This window comes from Propithecus coquereli, unplaced genomic scaffold, assembly GCF_000956105.1.
Source record: "Propithecus coquereli isolate 6110/MARCELLA unplaced genomic scaffold, Pcoq_1.0 Scaffold12, whole genome shotgun sequence".
Lineage (NCBI taxonomy): Eukaryota > Metazoa > Chordata > Mammalia > Primates > Indriidae > Propithecus > Propithecus coquereli.
The window spans coordinates 12598946-12622223 of record NW_012136080.1 but is presented as its reverse complement, the minus strand read 5'-3'; the positions used below and the strand labels follow the sequence as shown (position 1 = coordinate 12622223).

Below are 23278 nucleotides of genomic sequence, written 5' to 3'. Positions count from 1 at the left end.
CTCTATAGTCAATACTATCTACTAGCCCTGGACTTTTCGGTTCTATAAACCAATAATTTCCTTTTTATTTATGCTTTTTTTTGGCTTATGCCAATTTGAGTTGAATTAGGTCACTTGCCACCAGAAAAATGCTGATTAACACATTTGTCTTTCAGCAGACTGAGTTTTCTTTACTCATCTTGTTTTCAATTAATAATCTATTGTGTTTTTCTAAAACTGATTTGAAAGTTTTTCATTTTATTTTTCTTCTTCTAGTGATTGACCTTAAATTTTTAACGGACATACTTTAACTCTGTGGTCCTCAACCCCTGGGCCAGGAAACAGGCTGCACATCACTGCCTGAGCTCCACACCACCTCCCCCCACTTATGGTTCCCTTCTCCCCCGAGGTCCATGGAAAAATTGTCTTCTATGAAACTGGTCATTGGTGCCAAAAAGGTTTGGGACCACTGCTTAACTCTAGTCATTGTTAGAGAAATATAAATTTATTAGTATCTATTATATTCTCCACTCTAATAAGGATAAGAACCACAGCATATTACCTCAACTACTTTTTCTCTCTTATGTTAACAATAGCTATGATCAATATTTAGTCTTAAGAATAAATTTTACTACTTTCATTGTTCATGATTGTTTCTTATATCCCATGATTTCTTCTAGGATCCATTTACCTTCTTGCTGAAGAATATTGTTTAATATTTCTAAACTTTTTTGCAGACTTCTAAAAGTCTGGAAATGTCTTTGTTTGACCCTCACATTTGAGTAGGAACAGAATTCTAGGTTCAAAGTTATTTTCTTTGCAGTACTTGAGTGATTTTGTTCCATTTCTTTTTGTGTGCACTTTGGTAGGTTTTTAGCTCTTCTATGTTCTGAAATTTCACTTCATTGCAGGGGTAAACAAACTATAGTCTGTGGGCCAAACCTATCTTGCTAATGTTTCGGTATAGCCCATGAGCTAAGAATAGTTTTACCTTTTTAAATTCGAAAAACAAAATCAAAAGAATATTTGGTGATGTGAAAATATGAAATATCTCAGTGTCTGTTATTAAAGTTTTATTGGAACATACCACATGCCTTTGCTTACATATTATCTATGGCTGGTGAATAGTTGTGGCAGAGACCTACAAAGCCTAAAGTATTTACAGCGTGGCCAGAAAAAATTTGATTTCTGCTCCTGTCTACTCTTTAATTGCTTAAATAGGTAAAATTCTGAGAATTATTTGGCTATTGTTTCTATTGCTTTCTGAAAGGATTTCTTACCCAGTATCCCGATCACTATCCCAAGTCAGAAACTTTTCAGCTGTGTCCATTCTATTAATATTATTTAGTCCAGTGACTGCATTTTTCATTTAAAAAAAATTTCTAAGAAACTGGCTTGTCTTGCTTCAGGTGTATGACGTTCTCTCTTATCCCTCTGAAAATAGTAAATATAATCATTTTGACGTCTTGTTCTGATTGCTATATTGTGTCTTCTTCCAAAGGTGTAAAGAAGTTGAGTATTTTATAGGTATTTCTCAACTGTTTGATATTTGTCCACTTTTCTATGTAGTTGAGAACAGACTGCTGCCTCATTGGCTGCTTAGGAAGAGGTGGGGGGTTGTTTGTGTTTTTAATGAGAATGGGGGTGGGGTGGGAGTGGGGGATGGGATGTGCTGTTGGGGTATGGATATTTCACTGGCTGGGATTTCTCTGTTCCAAGGTCCCACACTCATTGCTTTTGTCTTTCATTTAGGGGTAGGATGGGATATACAGGGGTCGACCTACCTGGATGCATCTCCTCCTGGTCTCCTTGCTATTGGTTTCAGTCGAATTCAGGTATGGATCATTAAGTGCTGCTCCCATTATCAGTAGCAATTATCATTACAAAGAATCTAAGCTGCTGGCTCCTTCAATCTGATCCCATCTGCTTTCCTTCTTTTAGTGGTCCACTGAAAAGTTTCTCTTCTTACTTTAAGAGGTGCTCTCTGTCTTATTTTTATGTGGTGTGAGACTAAAACTACAGCATACTCTCAGTCTACCTCGTTGAAATAAGATGCTGGTCTATATTATTGCTACTTTTTAGAAGTCCACTGAAGTTTTGTTTGTGGCCTAATATGTCTTTTGTAAATGGTCTACAGACATAAATCACAAAGGTATTTTTATCACAAAGGTATTTTAAAAATAGTTTAGGGAATAGTTTACTGTGTCTGCAAATGTAGGTTTCAGTTTCTCCTCTTTTGAGGTTTCCCTTCAAAAATCTGATGTTATCAGGACAGCTTCTTTTTTAGGTCTTAATTCTTTTTATATCCAACCTTTGTTGTTTTTTGGTTGTTGTTATTCCATAATTGAATCTTTTTCTTTTAATAACTGAGTTTATTCCTTTTATATTCACTGATCTAGAAATATTTGCCTTAGTTTTGTCATCTTCAGTTTATGCTGCATGGTCTGTGTTTTTCCTTTGTGTATACATGTTTTCTGATTCAATTAGGATATTTAGAGTCTGGCTTTAGTTTTTCAAATGTTTACTTTAAGAATATTAATCAAATGCCCAACTTGATTTATCAGCTTTCGAGGATATCTGTTGAGACCCTGCTGATGAAACTTACACATGTATTTTCTTCTTCCTTAGTATCTCCCAATTTCAGTTGTTACTTCTAGAATTTACACATATATTTCTTCTTCCTCTTCACATCTCAATTTTAGTTATATTATGTTTTCCAGAATATTATATTCTGTTCTTTTTTTTTTTTTTTTTTTTTTTTTTTTTTTTTGAGACAGAGTCTCACTCTTTTGCCCGGGCTAGAGTGAGTGCTGTGGCGTCAGCCTAGCTCACAGCAACCTCAAACTCCTGGGCTCAAGCGATCCTCCTGCCTCAGCCTCCCAAGTAGCTGGGACTACAGGCATGCGCCACCATGCCCGGCTAATTTTTATATATATTTTTAGTTGTCCAATTAATTTCTTTCTATTTTTAGTAGAGACGGGGTCTCACTCTTGCTCAGGCTGGTTTCGAACTCCTGAGCTCAAACAATCTGCCCGCCTAGGCCTACCAGAGAGCTAGGATTACAGGCGTGAGCCACCGCACCCAGCCCTCTGTTCTCTTTTAATGCCCTTAGCTGTTTAGCTTCATTTCTACATTTACATGGACAGAATGCTATTATTTCTTATCTACCATAGCTGCTCCATTTCTTTGTTTTTTCTTTTTATTTCTTTTAGAGACAGGGTCTTGCTCTGTCATCCAGGCTGGAGTGCAGTGGTGCAATCATAGGTCACTATGACCTTGAACTCCTGGACTCAAGTGATCCTCCTGTCTCAGCCTCCCAAGTAGGTGGGACTACAGGCGAGTGCCACCACACCCAGCTAATTTTTTTGTAGAGACAGGCTCTTGCTATGTTGCCCAGGCTGGTCTCAAACTTCTAGCCTCAAGAGATCTTCCTATCTCAGCCTTCCAAAGCGCTGGAATTACAGGCGTGAGCCACTGCACCCAGCCTCCAATTCTGAGCTCTTTATTTTGGTTTGTCTCTTGGTTTTATGATTATGTCCTTTTTTTAAAAAAAGAACTCCTTTACAAAGAGAAATGAAGTTATATTACTTTCGGTTCTCACATGTTTGAAAATATATATCCATCTGTGTCTTTATGTGTGAATGCCATCTTGGCTTAATATAAAATTCTTAGTTATAGGATTTATTTCTCTGAGAAAGTTGTAAACATTGTTTCATGGTCTTTCTTATTCAGTTTTACCGTGGAGGTATCTGAAGAAAGGCTGACTTTTTTTTCCCTTGTCTGGTGACTTGCATTTGTAAAAAATGGAAAAAAAATACCCCAAAACTCTAAATAAACCTTTATTCATCCTGAATTCCAATAAAATCACAATGCGTATCTGGGGTCAATCACTGCTCACTATCAGTATTTCCTGGATATGGCATGATTTCTGATCTTTCATATTTAGATTTTCTTTTATTTCAAAAAACCTTTGGCATTATCTTTGAACATTTTTTTCTATCTGTATGTTCTGTTTAATACATATCAGTCAGATCCCTTTTGCTTTCCTTACATATACCTTCTTTTCTTCTTTTTTTTTTTTTTTATCCTTCCTAGTCATTCTTTATTGCCCCTCAACAGAATTCCTCTTTTCCCCCTCCCATATCCCATTTTACCAGAAAGGTCTATAAACTTTTGAACCCACTGGGGAGTTGAATCTTCATTTTCTGAGGGTTTCCAAATATATACGTTAAAATAAATTTGTATAGTTTTTCTCTTATTAATCTGCTTTATTGTGAGTTTATTTTTCAGCAAACCTTCAAGGGTGAAGGATAAGTTTTCCCTTTGACCCAGCAGTTGCAAGTTTATGGTTTAGAACTAGGTATTTCTCTAGGTTCAAATACAAGCTCTGTTACCAAAAGTTCAGCACTTGTCCCTGAGGCTGCATCAGAAGAAGGAGGACAACTGGTTTGAGGAGAAGGAAAGATAAGTTTATTAATTTGCCGGCTAATGAGGATGTTGGCAGACTCCCATCTTAAAGTACCAACGTCCTCCCCTAATTTTCTTTGGGATACTTTTTTTGATTCTTTCTATTAATTTTACTTGATCTTTCCAAGCCTTCTTCCTTGTCCCTATATTTTCTTAATGAAAGTTAAAAAATACACATCCACAAAATGATTTTAATACTTATATGGAATTGCACTGTATATGTGTAGTATAATTTCTGTTTTTGAGACAGGGTTTGGCGCTGTCACCGACTAGAGTGCAGTCATGTCATCATAGCTCGCTGCAACCTTAAACTCCTGGGCTCAAGCAATTCTCTTGCCTCAGCCTCCTGAGTAGCTGGGACTACAGGTGTGTGCTACCGTACACGGCTAATTTTTTGTATTTTATGTGGAGACAGGGTCTTGCTATGTTGCTCAGGCTGGTCTTGATGGAATTCCTGGCCTCAAGTGATCCTCCCACCTTGTCCTCCCAAAGTGACAGGATTACAAGCCATGCAGTATAACTTTATTAATCTTCCCATTAGATACTTTGTCTCCAATTTTTTGCTATTATTAACATCCACATATGTTCTTAACTATAGCAGTGTGGCTTCATAAGATCAGTAAACAAACCCTAATTCCTAGCATGGAAACTCAATGCCAAGAAACTTTAAATAATGCTTATGAATCCATTTTCCTGTCTTGTCTTCTGAGGAAGTTATGCTTAAGATACTCAATGCATAATGAATGATTTTTAGGGTTTCTAGGTCATTGTCATAAAAATGATACCCCACGTTTGTGGCTAAGCAGATTAAAGCAATCTCTAGATTAAAGAAAGTGGGCCAGGTGTCGTGGCTTACACCTATAATCCTAGCACTTTGGGAGGCTGAGGCAGGAAGACTGCTTAAGGCCAGGAGTTGGAGACCAGCCTGTGCAAGAGAGAGACCCTGTCTCTACAAAAAGATAGAAAAATTAGCTGGGAGTGGTGGTGTGCACCTGTAGTCCCAGCTCTACACCAGAGGTTGAGGCAGGAGGATTGCTTGAGCCCAGGAGTTTGAGGTTGTAGTGAGCTATGATGATGCCACTGTATTCTAGCCTGGGGGGACAGAGTGAGACCCTATCTCCCAGGGGAAAAAAAAAGAAAGTGGTTTGGTGATGGCTTATTCAGCACTCTCAAAAAAGATATTAAAGACTTAATGGTACAGGTACAAAATGGTACAATCTATAATACATAGAGGACTATCCGACATCATCTGTTGGGCTGGGCTGAATATTTTCTGTTTATCCCTCCAGATCTACTCTTCCCCTAGGCTGTGCCCCAGGAGGCTGACCTAAATAGACCACATCATTGAGCTCCCTTTTCTTCTGATTTCTGATTTGAAGTCAATGTGAGACACTAGCAGGATACTGAAGGTTATGAATAGAATGAAGTTGGGTATTTATTCTAGCAGCTCCCTCTCAGCTGAGTTGCCACTGGTTGGCTACATCCCGTTATTGAAGGTCACAGGTCCTGTCAGGTGACCCTCTTCATATAGCTATTGTCTTTGGGTTCTGGTGATGGTTTCATCTCCTTGTCCCTTTAGGCCTACAGATGAAAATGGCTCCCTACTGTTGCCAGTTCTGGGTGTCTGCATCATTTCTGTTTCTGTGAAACTCTTACATCTTTGCAAACTCTTTTTAGATACCTAGTTTGAGTATGTTGTTTGCTACACTTCTAGGAATTTGTCTTATATATAAGATGATTCATTGCAACATTATAATTTCTACTAGTGAAATATTAGAAATAATAATATCCATCACCACAGGACTGTAAAATAATGATATAACTATGCAGTGGAACATTATGCATCTGTAAAAAACTATCATTCATTAGACACATCTATGGAATAATCTCTAATACACTGTTAAGTATGGAAAAATCAAGGTATCAAACAATAAATATATGCTGCCATTTGTGTAAGAAAAAAGGAAATAACAAAAGAATGTATATGTATTTCCATATATATGGAGTAAGAGTCTTTGGAAGGGTATATAAGAACATGATAATACTGGTTGCCTCTGGGGAGAATGGGACAGTAGGAAACTTCTTACTATTCTTTTTGTTTCTTTGAATATTACATCATATGCATACTGCCTATTCAAAAAATGCATTACATTAATGATAAGCCTTAGAGAAACAATGACTAAGGAAGAAATTAGAGGAATTGCTGAAAAAGTCACTAGAAGATGGTGAAAAAAGTCAGCAAATTATAGAGTTACTGAAATCCAAGCAGTCAAATTCCTGGATAATTTAATTTCTTAACATGGTCCCTTTATGGAATTATGCCCTGACTAGTATTAATTATAGGTAGAAGTTACTTCCTGTACTGAGTTGAATGCACAAAACCATGTATGATAAAGATTTGCTTTAAACATGATCATTTTTATTATTTAAAGGAGCTTCAGTTCCTTTAGTCTCCTCCTCTAGCTACAGGATTTATTGATACCACTAAAATAGCAGTGATGACTGCTCAGTGATCTTGGTTTCCAGTGAAAAGTACAACTCCATTAAAGGAAATGGGGCATGAGAAGACTTTGTCAGGAAATTAGAGAAAAGAAGACTGCTGGGGAAAATACTCATTTAACTAAAGTTGGTTAAAAAATCATATTTTTATGCTACTCAAAAATGGAAAAAATAGAAAGGGATTTTTTTCAGGTGGTTTTAATATCCTTGACATCGGCATCCCTGTTAAAAAGTTCTATAAGACAAAGGGAGACTCACTCACCCTTCTTGGAACTGCGCTTGTGCGGATTCCTCTGCAACAAGAGTCTCATACTCCTCAGCAGCAAACCGGTCCCAGTCAGAGGGCTCAGGCCCCTCGTTTTCAACATCCTGATTGGAAAGAGGGCAACCACAGGAAATAAAAATAATCAAAGACAAAGAACTGGAGATAGATCATCACATATGTTGTATACTGCTGAAGAAAACCTATCTGAAAAGTGTTTCATTTCAACATGTTAAAACAAGTGTTAAGGTAACACTCCCAAGGTGATTTTTATACCTCAAATCACAAAATTATAACATTTAGCAGCTAGATTTTTTAGGCCTAGATTCTTTAGCCTTGTATTTAGAGACCTTTCTCCAGTCCTCTCTCCCCTGGCACTTTGCACAGCAGCTGTCTGGAGTGACTTGTGGTTTGCATATGCCCACCTGAAATGTACCTTCCCCATACCCCTGGTTCTCCAGCAAATTTTACTGTCTCTTTAAAAGCTAGCTTAGATACCATGTCATCTGTGATATCTTCCACGAAACAGCCCTTCTTTCCCAAATCACTTCCTTCTCTCTATTGTAGATGCTTTGGTTGCCGTCTTTTGCTCTTGTGTCGTCATCTCCATATTCCCAGTATCTCTTCAACACATTGCCTGGAATTTATTGAGCACTTTCTGACTAATAACATTCTTCGCAGATCAGAACAAATGTCAATAATTGCCATCTCTTATAAAAGTAAAAATTAGAAATGAAGGGGGAAAAAACTAATACATTTTCTTTCCCTTCTACAATGCCTTAGATTATACGTTCCAGGTAAAATGTCTTTCCAAACGGAAAATGAGTTAGTATCGTCTTAGGGCCCAGGGTCAGTTATGCCTAGAAAAATGTTAAGTACCTAAATATTGAATATACAGTGTGTTAATTACTACATTTAATCCATTTTAATACCCTCTCCACCCTTTTAACATTTCTGAAATTGCCATGCATCTTAGACTTAAAATTAGCAATGTTTTGGGGTTTTATTGCTTAGAGGAATGTAAAATAATGGGGCATGTTAAATTCAGTGATATATAATATTGACGTTAGGCCACCAATGACATACCTTGATATGTTCTGAGATCAGCTGCAGAGTATTTGTTTTTAGAAGGTGATATGATATTCTTACTATTTGGGTCAAACAGTTAAGGAACATGTAGAAGAAAAGAAGACTACAAAAGCTGCCTGTAGTTGTACAGTCACTATCGAAACAGTCCTTTTCTATCAACATAATTAATTTTTATTTCTTAAACAGAGGGATGGTAAAAGCAAATGGTGGTACTCTGTTTATGGTTTCTGGACATGGATCATATGTCCAGGGTTTTCTGAGGGTTCATGGTTTTTGTGTATGGTGAAGGGTGCTCATCTTTATTCAGAGGCAGAATGACATTCAAAACTGATAGCCTTGCACAGCAATCATTAATACTTGAAAAAGTGGTATATTATACGAGAGCTATCTATCACAGAGAGCTTCTAGTTTTCATTATGATGGGGAAAGCTATTTACCATGGATTCCTTGTAACTGAATGGTATAATTAAATCAAGGTCAATATAGTTTTTAATACAAATATGCCTATTGATACATTTTTAAAAGTCAGGAGAACACATTTTTTTAAAAAATACTTTTTGTAACTGGTTTCTAATGTGGAAAGTGCTTAGGCAGATGTGGGTTACCGAAACTTGAAGATTAGCTGTGGGGAGAGATGTGCTCTAGGTCTTTTTTCCTCTATTTTCAGTATTTGATGAAATGTTTTAAACATTACTTCTTTAAATACTGAGATTCCTACATGCATTTATTTATTTATTTTTTTAGAGACAGAGTCTCACTCTGTTACCCAGGCTGGGGTGCAAAGGAATGATTATAGCTCACTGTAGCCTCAAACTCCTGGGCCCAAGTGATCCTCCTGCCTCAGCCTCCTGAGTAGCTGGGACTACAGGTGTGTACCACCATGCCTGGCTAATTTATCTCATTTTTTGTAGAGATGGGATCTTGCTATGTTGCCCAGGCTGGTCTTAAACTCCTGACCTCAAGTGATTCTCCCGCCTTGGCCTCCCACGGTGCTGAAATTATAGTCAGGAGACACTGCGCCCAGCCTAGAGACCATTTTAATATTAATATGAAGCACACAGCCCTGATACTGCAATCCTCAAATAGAAGTTAAAATTATACTGGTACCTTCTGGACTGCAAAGGGATCTCTCTGTTCATGGTCTAAGTATTTCTCCAGATTAAAGAAAGTGTCATAGAAGATGTGAGCCATTCTGCACCTCTTCAGATCTCTTAGGGTTATTTTGCCTACATAAAAACAAATCCGGTACATTTCATCAAGAGCTGTTTTGGAAAGAGAAAAAAATCCTTAAAGTCTAAAAGTATATGTATATGTTTATTTTATTATAAAAATCCCATTTCTTTTTTTAAGTTAAGGTAAAATTCACATAACATAAAATTCACCATTTTAACCATTTTAAAGTGCATAGCTTCTGGTACACTCACAATGTTATACAACCATCACCACCACTATCTGGTTCCATAACATTATCATCACCCCAAAAGGAAACTCTGTACCCATCAAGTAGTCCTCTCTTTATTTCCCCTCACCCCCAAGCTCCTGGCAACCACTAATCTGCTTTCTGTCTCTATGGAAAAAATCCTATTTTTTTGTTTGTTTCTTTTTTTTTTTAAGAAATTAGGTCTAGTTATGTTGCCCAGGCTGGAGTGAAGTAGCTATTCACAGGTGCATTCATGGTGCAATCATAGTGCACTACAGTCTTGAACTCCTGCCTCAGGCTCCCACGTAGCTGGGACTGCAGGCATACCACGCCCAGAGAAAAATCCTATTTGTTAAACGGTGGATTTGCCATCAATTGCCAGTTCTACATTAATAGTCAAGGAGAAACTTTAAATACTTCTGTACTTGGGAGGCTTGCATGGAAGACTCTGGAAAGTAGATCATTTAGGGCGATCTAGAATTACGTGCCCCACTTTGTTACTACACAGGTGAACAGTGCAAATGTCCCTTTACTCTGTCTCACCATCGCTGGCTGGCTTCACCAAGTCAAGCATCTGGCACAGTAAATCATGGAATGGCAAGGGCTCAATGCCCATGGCCTCCATCCGTTCACACTGCTCCTCGTAGAAGTACTCCAGCTCGTACATGGAGAGTACACCATCTCCATCCACGTCCATGCAGCGGAACCAATACTCAATGCTAGGAGATAAGGACACTCATTATCATGGGCCTGGTAAAGATCTTTTATTTGCCCAGATTTACTACTGCCCCTGTTTCTTTTTAAATAAGAGTTACATACATGTATATGACTTAGACATAGTTTTACCAAGTTTGTTAGAGAAAATGGCAGACTCCTTCTTCCCTTTATTTTACCATCCCAGAAGCAACCATGTTTAACAACTGATTATTTTTCTTTTCATCTTCATATTTTCAGATAACATGTCTGTTACTTTCTTATATTTCTGTTTTAATAACTGTATTAATTTTACACTATGAAAGATGAGGTTTTAGATCTTTACCATTTCCCAACACTACATGCCTTTCCCATCCTCTTAATATAAATTGTTCAACATTCAGAGTTGTTTATAATTTTATTTTTCTTTTATCTTGTATTTACTTAGTTTTCCACGTATTTGTTAATAGTTCAACTCTCAAATCTCTGCCAGTTGTCTAAATCCATACTCAGTCCCATCAAGTATGCTACCAATTGTATGTTCTTGATAAATTTTACTGTGGTTCCTCTGACCTGCTCTAATCTGAACTGCTAGGTCTCTAGGCTTAGTTCACAGTTTCATCTAAGGATTCCTTTCTCCTATTTCTTGTATCTCACATGTTCCTCATTCTTTTTTTACTTCCTTGTTTGATGCAGCACATTAGCTAGTAGCTTCTTGAAAAGAGAGCATGGCAGGTAAATTTTTTGAGATCTTGGATCTTTCTGAAAGTACCTTTTTTTACTCTCTAACTTGGTTGGTATTTTGGCTAGTTACAGAATTAAAGGTTGGTGGTGCTTTTCTTTCAGATTTTTAAAGGCATCGATACATTTTCTTCTATCTATCCAGTGTTGCAGAGAAATCTAAAGCCATGTTGAGATCTGATCCTTTGACTGTAACCTGTTTTTTTCTCTTTGAAGCCTGCAGAGGTTTCTCTGAGTCTCTGGTGGTTTGAAATATCATGATGAAGTGCCTTGGTCTGGATCCAACTCATCTATTTGGCTGTGCTTTCTGAGAATCTATTCAGTTTGGAAACTAGTAACCTTGAGTCCTTGGAAATTTTCTTAAATTATTTTATTTTTTGCCTGCCCTCTTCCTCCTCACTAATTCTCCTTTTTTAGAACTCCTGTTATTCAGATCTGTATTGTCCAATATGGTAGCCACATGTGGCTTTTGAGCATTTCAGATGTGGCTAGTCTAATTTGAGATGGTTTCTAACTGCAGATTTTGAAGACGTAGTATGAAAAAAAGAATGTAAACATCTTATCAATATTTTATATTACATGTTGCAATGATAACATTTTAGATAGGGTAAGATAGATAACTGAAACTAATTTTACATATTTCTTTTTACTTTTTCATTATGGCTAAATTTTAAAATTACATATGTGGCTTGTATCATATTTCAATTTCTAGTTATATTAGACTTTTTGGCCTGGTTCTCCAATTTTCATATCTTATCTCTATTTTCTACCACTTCATCTTTTTAAAAATTGTTCTTTCTGTGAGGTTTACTTAGCTTTACCTTCTAAACATTCTGTTTTTTATTTCTGCTATCATAGTTTTGATTTCCCAGAGTTTTTTTTTTTTTTAGTTTCCTGAATGTTCCTTGTATAAAATTTTTTTTTTTTTTAGTTTCCTGAATGTTCCTTGTATAAAAAGTACTATTTTGTTCATGTTATGTGAATGTAATTTCTTCTCATATCTCTGAGATATTAATCACCATTTTTCTTTTTTGTTGTTGTTAAAAGTTTTCTTTTCCCTGCAAAGTCTCTGGTTCATCTAGGTTACCTATCCCCCAGCCCCCACCCATTTGTTTTGGTCTCTGTCTTTTATGTGAGGCTTTACTCAGGTATCTAGTGATGCTTTATTTTCTGTTCATATTTAAGAATAGGTGCTAAAAAGCTGATTAGAAGTTCTATCTGTGGGATTGTTGACTCTGAGCTTTACTGTAAAATGATCTGACTGGGTTCCTTCCTTGGGGATAACACAATATCAAATCTTTAGGTCTTTATTCTTGGGCTGGTCAGATTCCCTGGAAAAACATCTTCTAGTTGGAGGATCAGGGCAAGCTGACTGTAAGTTGGGTGAGGAATGAAGACTGGACATCCAGCATTTAGTATGCATGTACTAATTTAATCTGTTTTCAATATGGCATCCATACCTTCAACAATGCTCACTCTCCCCAGTAGACAGGGTCTCTATTTTATACTTTCCAGGGAATAAAGCACCAGTTTTATGCCAGGGTAGAGGACATGATCTAGAGACTGTTTCTTTAAACAAATTTTCTGCAAACTCTCCTGTGTTTTTGGCTTTACCTTCACATTACCCCTACTTCCAAGGTTCCTGGTACCCCTGAGTCCTGAATGTGTAGAAGTTTTGCTGGGTATATCTGGTTGCTTCTTGTTTTTTTCCTCTGCTGGCTTAGGATTTAGGTAGTCTGCTAAGTTTATTTGTTTTCCAGTTTCTAAACCTCTTTTTAAAAAAATCTCTTCTACTATTTCCTTTATTATCGTGGGTTTATTCCTTAAAAAAATCTCTTTACTGGCATTTTAGTGGGGTTTCAAGAGGAATGAAAATTACTAAGTGTGGTTAAGTTGCTATCTTCACTCAGAAACCTATTCACTCTTTATTATGGCCACTTTATCATATAGCACTGTCACTTAAGAGTAGCATCTATAGCTGTGTCATCAATTAATAACAGAATATGAAGCCAACAGTATTAATTGGTAATAGGGAATAATATTTTTCTAGAGACATAAATTCATGGTGAAGTAAAACTTATCAAGAGAAGATTCTAGGAGACCTTTGGTCAAATTCCCATTTGTAAGCCTGAAGCCATATTAAGAACCACCACACATTTAATGGTTTCTAAAAATCTCTTTTGGGGAGAGAAAGGTGAAAATAACTAAGTTGTGACTATTAACTGTTTTCAATTAAGTCACCCTAAGATCTGTCTGTACCTTTCCTAAGAAGATAAAAATTGCATCATTCTAACAAATTGAACAAGTGATACTTAAAAAGTTCTTTTAAGAAATATATTTTAAAAATTGTACCAGCTTGATATTTAATGTTACCATTAAAGAACAGAAAGGACGTTGACTAGGTCCAATGAGAGTAAGGTAATAGTTTGGCCGTGGTGGGGTCCCATCATAACTTATCTACTCCCATAATTATAAAAGGGGCAGCACTTTGAAACAATCTCTCATTGTGGGAAAAACCTGGAAGAGATAGATCTCATAAGCAGAGGGCTGCAATAAATGGAATACTATCTAGTGGTTATACCATTATGTCATTTTTCTCTTTTTTTTAGTAATAATTGTTTTAGTACAAAAGGAGCAATGGACTGTCCTTTGGTCTCTAAGAGCTCCTGGTGTCTTGAAATTCCTTATTACTTATCTTAAGAGAACCAAAATTAGGCCAAAAGGAAGAAAGTAAACCTTGATTTTGACAGGGACCTGTCAAAACCTTGATTTTGACAATAGGAATGAAGTGAAAGGCAACTTATTTTACTGAGAAATATAACCTCAAGTATGTTAGCCACTTGCATATTCAATTAAGAACTAAGACTCTTTTGAGTCTATACAATTAGTAAAGGTAAAGCAAAACACTTCCGTTCTTTGTAATAGCTCGTAAGAGAGGAAGAAAGCTAGACTGCAAAGAGATAGATACATTGCTTGAATATTTGCCAAAGATAGCAGCCTCGAAATCGGAAAGAGGTGGTAGATAAATGAGATGTAAATCTGTGAATATTAGAGAGCATAAGGATCAACATACAAAAGAGAGATGTTTTTAGTCATAGACCTAGAAAAATGAAACAGGCTGCCTCAGTGGATAGTTATCGGTGCCTGAAAAGTTTAGAAGCAAGGGCTAAATAGATGGTTAAACATATGTAGGACATGTTCAGAGGGAATTTTCTTACTGGAAGTACTGAATACTCTCTAAAGTTTTTTCCAATGAAGATATTCTATTTTTTTTCTTATGAAGGTAACTTATCTTCTCAGAACCTAAAGTAATGACCACATTGTAGCACAAGTGGAAAACAGAAAAGCACACAAAAGGAATAACTATCCGGAGAGAACCAGTGTTAAATTTTTGCTATATTTACCACCAATTTTTGGTTTTTCAAAGCATAAAGCATTAATGACAAATTGTAAAACTGTAGACATAAACCAGATTACTTCTTGCCCTTGTTCTTAGACTGGATGAAATTAAGTTGTGGACCAGTGTTTTCTTATCTTTAATATAAACTCCTATAAGCTATCCAAGAAGAAAGTTGTAGGAAACTCCATTATTGCTTAGGGAATAACTAAATGTATATTTCATTGCATATTCATAATACATATATTAGTACCTAATACCTTAAAAGGCACTGGCCTAGTGCCTTCAGGCATAACAAAGCTGAATGAAATAGTTGCTGGAGATGACACCTAGCCAGGTGACTTGACTGTAGAAGCAGAATGTGATAAAAATAAGGACAGAAGGATTAGCAGCAGTCCCCAACCCTTTTGGCACCAGAGACCAGTTTCATGGAAGACAATTTTTCCACAGACCAGGGAGGTGGGTTGGGGTGGGTGGTGGTGAGGAGCTCAGGCGGTAATGTGTGGCTGTTTCCTAACAGGCCACGGGCCGTGGCCCCGGGGTTGGAGGTCGCAGGTCACTGAAGGACATACCAAAAGAGGGTTTGCAAGAGCTTGTCCACAAAAATCAATCTATTCAAAGATACCTTCCATATCTTCCCCTGCCAGGACCAGGCATAGGAAAGACTCAAGATCCTAATTTTGTACATGGTATTTTATACAGGACTCAGCAAATTTTAGTCAGTGTATTATTTTTTTCATGAAACTCATTTTCCATCCATGTCTTCCATAAGTCAGAATCTTGATTTCTGCAAAGTAGTGCCTATTACATTTTCTTAAATAAGACTTTGACTTTGATTGTACAGATGGACCTTGACTTATGGTTTCTGACTTCATTTTGGTGCAAAAGCAATATGCATTCAATAGAAAATAGACTTCGAGTACCGACAACAACCATTCTGTTTTTCACTTTCAGTACAGTATTCCATAAATTATGTGAGATATTCAATTCTTTATTATAAAATAGGCTTTGTATTAGATAATTTTATCCAACTGTAAGCTAAGTGCTCTGAGCATGTTTAAGGTAGGGAAGGCTAAGCTATCATGTTTAGGAATCAAAATGCATTTTTGGCATATTTTCAACTTATGATAGGTTTATCAGAATATAAGTGGAGAAGCATCTGTATAGATTCTTTCTTTCTTTTCATTAATTTATTTTATTTTATTTTATTTTTTTGAGACACAGTCTTACTCTGTTGCCCAGGCTAGAGTGCTGTGGCATCAGCCTAGCTCACAGCAACCTCAAACTCCTGGGCTCAAGCCATCCTCCTGCCTCAGCCTCCCAAGTAGCTGGGACTACAGGCATGCACCACCATGCCCGGCTAATTTTTTCTATATATTTTTAGTTGTCCAGCTAATTTCTTTCTATTTTTAGTAGAGATGGGGTCTCACTGTTGCTCAGGCTGGTCTTTGTCCATTTTTTAAATTGGGCAGTCTTTAAGTTGTAAATGTTGTTTATATATTCTAGATACAAATCCCTTATCAGATATATCATCTACAAATATCTTTTCCCATGCTGTGGGTTGTCTTTACTTTCTTGATAGTGTCTTTTTTTAAATTTCAAAATATTAAGGGGTTACAAATGGTTTTAGTTACATAGATTGCTTTTGTAATGCTTCAGTCATGGCTATAAGTGTGCCCATCACCCAAATAGTGTTCACTGTATCCTTTAGGTAGGTTTTTGCTCCCTCCCCGCAGCTTGATTTCCAGAGTTTTATTTCCCTCTGTGCACATGTGTGCTCATCGGATAGTTCCAATTTAATAGTAAGTACATGTGGTGTTTGTTTTTCCATTCTTTAGATGCTTCACTTAGCAGAATGGTCTCCAGTTTCATCCAAATTGTTGCAAATGGCATTAATTCATCCATTTTTAAGGCTGAGTAGTACTATGTGTAGCACGTTTTATTAATCCCCTCATGAATTGATGGTCACTTAGTTTGATTCCACACCTTTGCAATTGTGAACTGTGCTGTAATAAACATTCAAGTACAGGTGTCTTTTTGACAAAAAGACTTCTTTTCCTTCAGGTAGATATCCAGTAGTGGGATTGCTGGATTGAATGGTAGGTCTACTTTTAGTTCTTTGAGGATTCTCCACACTGTTTTCCATACAGGTTGTACTAATTTGCAGTCTCACCAACAGCGTATAAGTGTTCTTTTCTCTCTGCATCCATGCCAGCATCTATTGTTTTGGATATTTCAATAAAAGCCATTCTAACAAGGGTAAGGTGGTATTTCATGGTGGTTTTAATTTGCACTTCCCTGATGATTAGTGATGCTGAGCATTTTTTCATATGTTTTTTGGCCATTTGTCTATCCTTTTTTGAAAAGCTTCTGTTCATGTCTTTTGCCCACTTTTTAATGGGGTTTTTTGTTTCTTTTTCTTTCTTGCAGATTTGCTTGAGTTCTTTGTAGATTATGGATATTATCCCTTTATCAGATGTATAGTTTGCAAATATTTTCTCCCATTCTGCAGGTTGTCTATTTGATCTGTTGACTATTTCCTTAGCTGTGCAGAAGCTTTTTAGTTTAATAAAATCCCATTTATTTATTATTGTTGTTGCTGTAGTTGCCATTGGGGTCTTAGTCATAAATTCTTCGCCTATGCCAATATCTAGAAGTGTTTTTCCTATATTTTCTTCTAGAATTTTTATGGTTTCATGCCTTACATTTAAGTCTTTTATCCATCTTGAATTAATTTTTGTGAATGGTGAGAGATAGGGGTCCTATTTCATTCTTCTGCATGTGGCTATCCAATTTTCCCAGCACCATTTATTCAATAGGGTTTCTTTTCCCCAGTGTGCATTGTTGTCTCCTTCGTTAAAGATCAGTTGGCTGTAGGTAGATGGTTTTATACCTGGGTTCTCTATTCTGTTCCATTGGTCTATGTCTCTATCTTTGTACCAATACCATGCTATTTTGGTTATTATAGCCTTGTAGTATAGTCTGAAGTCTGTTAATGTGATGCCTCCAGATTTGTTCTTTTTGCTTAAGATTGTTTTGGCTATTCGGACTGTTTTCCAGATCCAAATGAAGTATAGACTTATTTTTTTAGAACTTTGAAGTATGACATTGGTATTTTAATGGGGATTGTATTAAATCTGTAAATCACATTGGGTAGTATGGACATTTTAACAGTACTGATTGTACTGATCCATGAACACATGTTTTTCCATTTGTTTACTAATCTCTATGATTTCCTTCCTCAGTGTTTTGTAGTTCTTCTTGTAGAGATCTTTCACCTTCTTGGTTAAGTATATCCCAGGTAGTTCACTTTCTTTGTAGCTACTGTGAATGACATTGAGTCTTTGATATGACTCTCAGCATGACTGCTATTAGGATATAGAAATGCTACTGATTTATGTACATTGATTTTGTAACCTGAGACTTTGCTGAATGTATTTATCAATTCCAGGAGTGTGTTGTGGAGTCTTTGGGGGTTTTCTAGATACAAGGTCATATTGCCAGCGAAAAGCCATAGTTTGACTTCCTTTTTCCCTATTTGGATACTCTTTACTTCTTTCTCTTGCCCGACTGCTCTGGCTAGAACTTCCAGTACCATGTTGAATAGAAGTGGTGACAGTGAGCACCCTTGTGTTGTTCTAGTTCTTAGGGGGGATGTTTTCAACTTTTCTCCATTCAGCATGAATTTAGGTGTGTGTCTGACAAATATGGCTATTATAATTTTGAGATATGTTCCTTCTGTACCTAGTTTGTTGAGGGTTTTTGTCATGAAAGGGTGCTGGATTGTGTCGAGCACTTTTTCTGCATCTGTTGAGATGATCATATAGTCTTTGTTTTTGCTTCTGTTTATGTGGTGAATCACACTTATTGATTTACATATGTTGAACCATCTTACATCCTTGGAAAGAAGCCCACTTAGTCATGGTGTTGTTTTTTTGTTTTTTTTTTTTTTGATGTTTTGTTGAATTCGATTTGCTAGTATTTTATTGAGGATTTTGGCCTCTATATCCGTAAGGGATATTGGTCTGTTGTTTTCTTTTTTTTGTTGTGTCCTTTCCTAGCTTTGGTATCACGGTCATACTGGCTTGACAGAATGAGTTGAGGAGCATTCCCTCCTTCTCAATATTATGGAATAATTTCTGTAGTATGGGTACCAGCTCTTCTTTGTAGGTCTGGTAGAATTTGGCTGTGAACCCATTTCGTCCAGGGCTTTATTTGTTGGAAGGTTTTCCATTACTGCTTTGATCTCACTGCTTGTTATTTGTCTTTTCAGGAGTTCTGTTTCTTCCTGAGTGAGACTTGGGAGGTTGTGTGTTTTCAGGAATTGTCCATTTCCTCTACGTTTTCTAGTTTCGTATATAGAGATTTTTACAGTATTCATGGATGATGTTTTGTATTTCAGTAGTATCAGTTGTAATGTCTCCTTTTTCATTTCTGATTGACCTTATTTGGGTCCTTTCTTTTCATTCCCGGTTAATCTAGCAAGAGATCTGTTGATTTGGCTTATCTTTTCAAAGATCCAACATTTTGTTTCATTGATCCTTTGTATTAGTTTCTGTTTTCCACTTCATTTAGTTCTGCTCTGACCTTCATTATTTCTTTTCTTCTGGCTTTGGGTTTGGTTTGCTCTTCCTTTTCTAGTTCCTTAATATGTAACATTAGGTTGTTAGTTTGTGATCTTTCTGTCTTTTTTGATGTAGGTGCTTAAGGCTATGAATTTTCCCCTGAGGAATGCTTTTGCTGAGTCTTATAGATTTTGATACCTTGTGCCCCCTTTGTTGTTCAGTTCAAAGAATTTTTTGATTTCCATCTTAATTTCATTCTTGGCCAAAATAATCATTCAGCAGCATGTTAATTTCCATGACTTTGTGTAGGTTTGAGTGTTTCTCTTGTAATTGATCTCCAGTTTTATTCTGCTGTGGTTGGAGAAGATACATGGTATGATTTCAATTTTTTTGAATTTGTTGATACATGTTTTGTAGCCTAAGATATGATCAATCTTGGAGAATGTCCCATGTGCTGATGAGAATGTATATCCAGTAGTTTTGGGGTAGACTGTTCTGTAAATGTCTATTAGGTCCGTTTTATTTAGAGTCCAGTTTAAGTCCACTGTTTATTTATTTTCTGCTTTGATAATATGTCCAGCTCTGACAGTGGAGTGTTGAGATCCCTGGAAATTACAGTGGTACTATTTATTTCTTTGCTTAGCTCTAATAAAATTTGCTTTATGTATCTGGGAGCTCCTGTGTTAGGCACATATATATTTAGGATTGTTATGTTTTCTTGGTGAATTGCTCCCTTTATCATTATATAATGACCTTCTTTGTCTTTCTTTACCTTTGTTGGGCTTAAAGTCAGTTTTATCTGATAGGCGAATGGCTACACCTGCTCTCTTTTGATTTCCATTTGCATGGAATATTTTGTGCCATCATTTCATGTTGAGTCTGTGTGCGTCCAGCCCTTTTGCATCACCTGTTTCCACACAGACATTTCCCAAAGCCTGGTCAGACTGCAGGGGGCCCTGGAAAACTTGTGTGATCACAAAGCTTGCACATTCCATCCAGGCTTCCTTCTAGGGAGAGGGACCAAAGGAGCCAGCGTGCCAACTCTCTTCCATTCCGACTCTTTTCCTCCCCTGCCCCTCCCCCACCCACTGCAGCCAGGAGGGCAGATTGAACCAAGACTTTAGGACTGGAGCTCCCTAAAGTGTTCAAAGGGATGCTATGGGCAGAGAAGTGGTATGGCGACTGCTTTCTCCACTCCGGGCTTTGGTCATGGGGGGTGAGGGGACTTTCAAGGGGCCGAAAGCCTGATGCTTTATTTTCAAGAAGCTTGGGTTCATGAGGGTGTAAAAGCTTCCAAGCAACTTGGAAACCTGCTGATTACCAAAGGTGTGTGGGGAGGAGAAACGAAACCCCCACCTACCCCTTCGCTGGGCTCTGAGGTTCTCCTGGGTTGATCTTTGCTGATAATCTTCCCCTGACCCCCTTCCTGTTCTGCTTCACAACTTCTTTCTGTGAAGTCCCCAGGAGGCTCTGGCACTTTTTCCTCCCAACTACACCTAAGCTGTGCCCATCCCTCCTTCTCCTTTATCTGAAGCCCTTCCTTCCTTCCAGGACCATCTGGCAAGTGATATCTCTAGTCAGCAATCTTTTGACAGTGTCTTGAAGCACAAAAGTTTTAAATTTTAATTAAGTCATCCATTTTTTCTTTTGTTACTTATGCCTTTGGTGTCAAGAGTTAGCATTTCCATTTTTGGAACCAAAAACCCCAAGCGAACAAACAACAAAACCAAATAGCAACTACCTGGATTTTTTTGAGGAATTGCTTTGAATCTGTAGATCACTTTGGGAATTACTGCCACTTAACAATATTAAATCTTTGGATCCATGAACATGGGATGTCTTCATTTCATTTAGATCTTCTTTAATTTCTTTCAACGATGTTTTGTAGTTTTCAAAGTATAGTTTCTATATTTTTGTTAAAATTATTCCTGGGTATTTTATTCTTTTTGCTGCTATTATAACTGGAATTATTTTCTTAATTTCATTCTTTGGATTTTTCATTATTAATGCATTAAAAATAGAATTGATTTTTGTATATTCTACAACCTTACTTAGCCTTTACTAAGTTCTAACAGTTTTTTAGTTGAGTTCTTCTTATGGTTTCTGATATATAAGATAATATCATATTCAAATAGATAGTTTTATGTCTTCCTTTCCAGTCTGGATGTTTTTTATTTCATTTTCTTTCCTAATAGTCCTGACTAGAACCTCTAGTACTATGCTGAATAGAAGCCATGAGAGCAGACATCCTTGTCTTTTCTCTTAAGAAGATAGCATTCAGTCTTTACCATTAAGTAGTTGTTAGTTGTGGATTTTTCACAGATACCCTTTATGGGGTTGAGGACATTCCCTTGTAAGTTTGTTAAGTGGTGTGTGTGTGTGTGTAGTGTTTTTTTATCAAGAAGCAGTGCTGGATTTTTTCAACTGCTTTTTCTGAGACTACTGGGATGGTTATATGGTTTTTATCCTTTGTTCTATTTACATGGTGTATTACATTGATTTTTTTTTTTTTTTTTGAGAGACAGAGTCTCACTCTTTTGCCCGGGCTAGAGTGAGTGCCGTGGCGTCAGCCTAGCTCACAGCAACCTCAAACTCCTGGGCTCAAGCGATCCTACTGCCTCAGCCTCCCAAGTAGCTAGGACTACAGGCATGCGCCACCATGCCCAGCTAATTTCTCTATATATTTTTAGTTGTCCAGATAATTTCTTTCTATTTTTAGCAGAGACGGGGTCTCGCTCTTGCTCAGGCTGATTTCGAACTCCTGAGCTCAAACAATCCGCCCGCCTCGGCCTCCCAGAGAGCTAGGATTACAGGCGTGAGCCACCGCGCCCAGCCCTACATTGATTTTTAAGATGTTAAACCAACCTTACATCTCTGGGATAAGTCTCACTTGGTCATGGTATGTAATCTCTTTTATATATTGTTGAATTTAGCTTCCTTGTATTTTGTTGAGCATTTCTGCACCTATATTCATAAGAGATAGTGGTTTGTAGTTTTATTATAATGTTTTATCTGGTTTTGGTATCCGGTGATATTTGGCCTCATAGATGAGTTTGAAAGTGTTCCCTCCTCTTCTATTTCTTGGAAGAGTTTGTAAAGAGTTGTTATTAATTCTTCTTTAAATGTTTGGTAGCATTCTTCAGTGGGATTCTTCAGTAGCATTCTCAGCTTGGTATTGTTTTTCCTATTTGAACTTTTTATTTCTTTTTGAGCCAGTTCTATAGTTTCTCTTCAGGAATTTGTTTATGTTGTCTAAGTTATCTAATTTGTTAGCATAAAGTTGTTCACAGACTTCTATCATAATCCTTTTTGTTCCTATAATATTGGCAGTGATGTCCTCTCTTTCATTCCTGATTTTAATAACTTGAATCTTCTCTTTTATTTTCCTTGATTAGTCTAGCTAGAGGCTTATCAATATTGTTGATCTTTGCAAAGAAATCGACTTTTGGTTTAGTTGATTTTTTTCTATTGTTTTTTTGGCCAGGTATGGTGGCTCACACCTGTAATCCAGCACTTTGGGAGGCTGAAGCGGGAGGATCACTTGAGGCCAGCAGTTTGAGATCAGCCTGGGCAACATAACAGGACCTTGTCTCTAAAAAAAAAAATTCTATTGTTTTCCTATTTCTATTTTATTTATCTGTTCAAATCTTTATTCTTTCCTTCTGTTTGCTATGCTTAATTTGTTCTTTTGCCCTAGTGTCTTAAGGTGGAAGTTTGGGTTATTGATTTGAGATCTTTCTTCTTGTTTAATATATGTGTTTACAGCTATAAATTTCCCCTAGCACTGCTTTAAGTACCTCCCATAAGTTTGGTATATTGGTGTTTTGGTATTTGGTATATTTGGTGTTTTGATTTTCATTCATCTCAATGTTTTGGTATGTTGAGTCTTCATTTTTATCCATTTCAAAGTATTTCTAATTTCATTTGTATGTTCTTCTTTGACTCATTTAAACTATTGTTTCTACATATTTGTGAATTCCCAAATTTCTATTATTAATTTTAAATTCTAATCCATTGTGATCACAGAAAATGCTTTGTATGATTTCATTAATTTTATTTATTTAAATGTTTTATGGCCTACCATATGTCCTATCTTGGAGAATGTTCCACGTACATGTCAAAAGAATATGTATCCTGGCCAGGCGCGGTGGCTCACACCTGTAATT

The 23278-nt window shown here is 36.8% G+C and overlaps 1 protein-coding gene across 2 annotated transcripts in view; it reads right to left on the bottom strand.

Annotated features, from left to right (window-relative positions):
• Window positions 1–23278, bottom strand: part of PPP2R3A (protein phosphatase 2, regulatory subunit B'', alpha) — a 162169-nt gene that overhangs the window by 16910 nt on the left and 121981 nt on the right. For both annotated transcript variants that reach the window (XM_012663597.1, XM_012663602.1), the window contains 3 exons: window positions 10260–10435; window positions 9404–9522; window positions 7208–7314 (listed from right to left, as the gene is read on the bottom strand). In XM_012663597.1, coding sequence (XP_012519051.1) covers window positions 7208–7314; window positions 9404–9522; window positions 10260–10435 — 402 coding nt within the window. The remainder of the gene's footprint in view (window positions 1–7207; window positions 7315–9403; window positions 9523–10259; window positions 10436–23278) is intronic.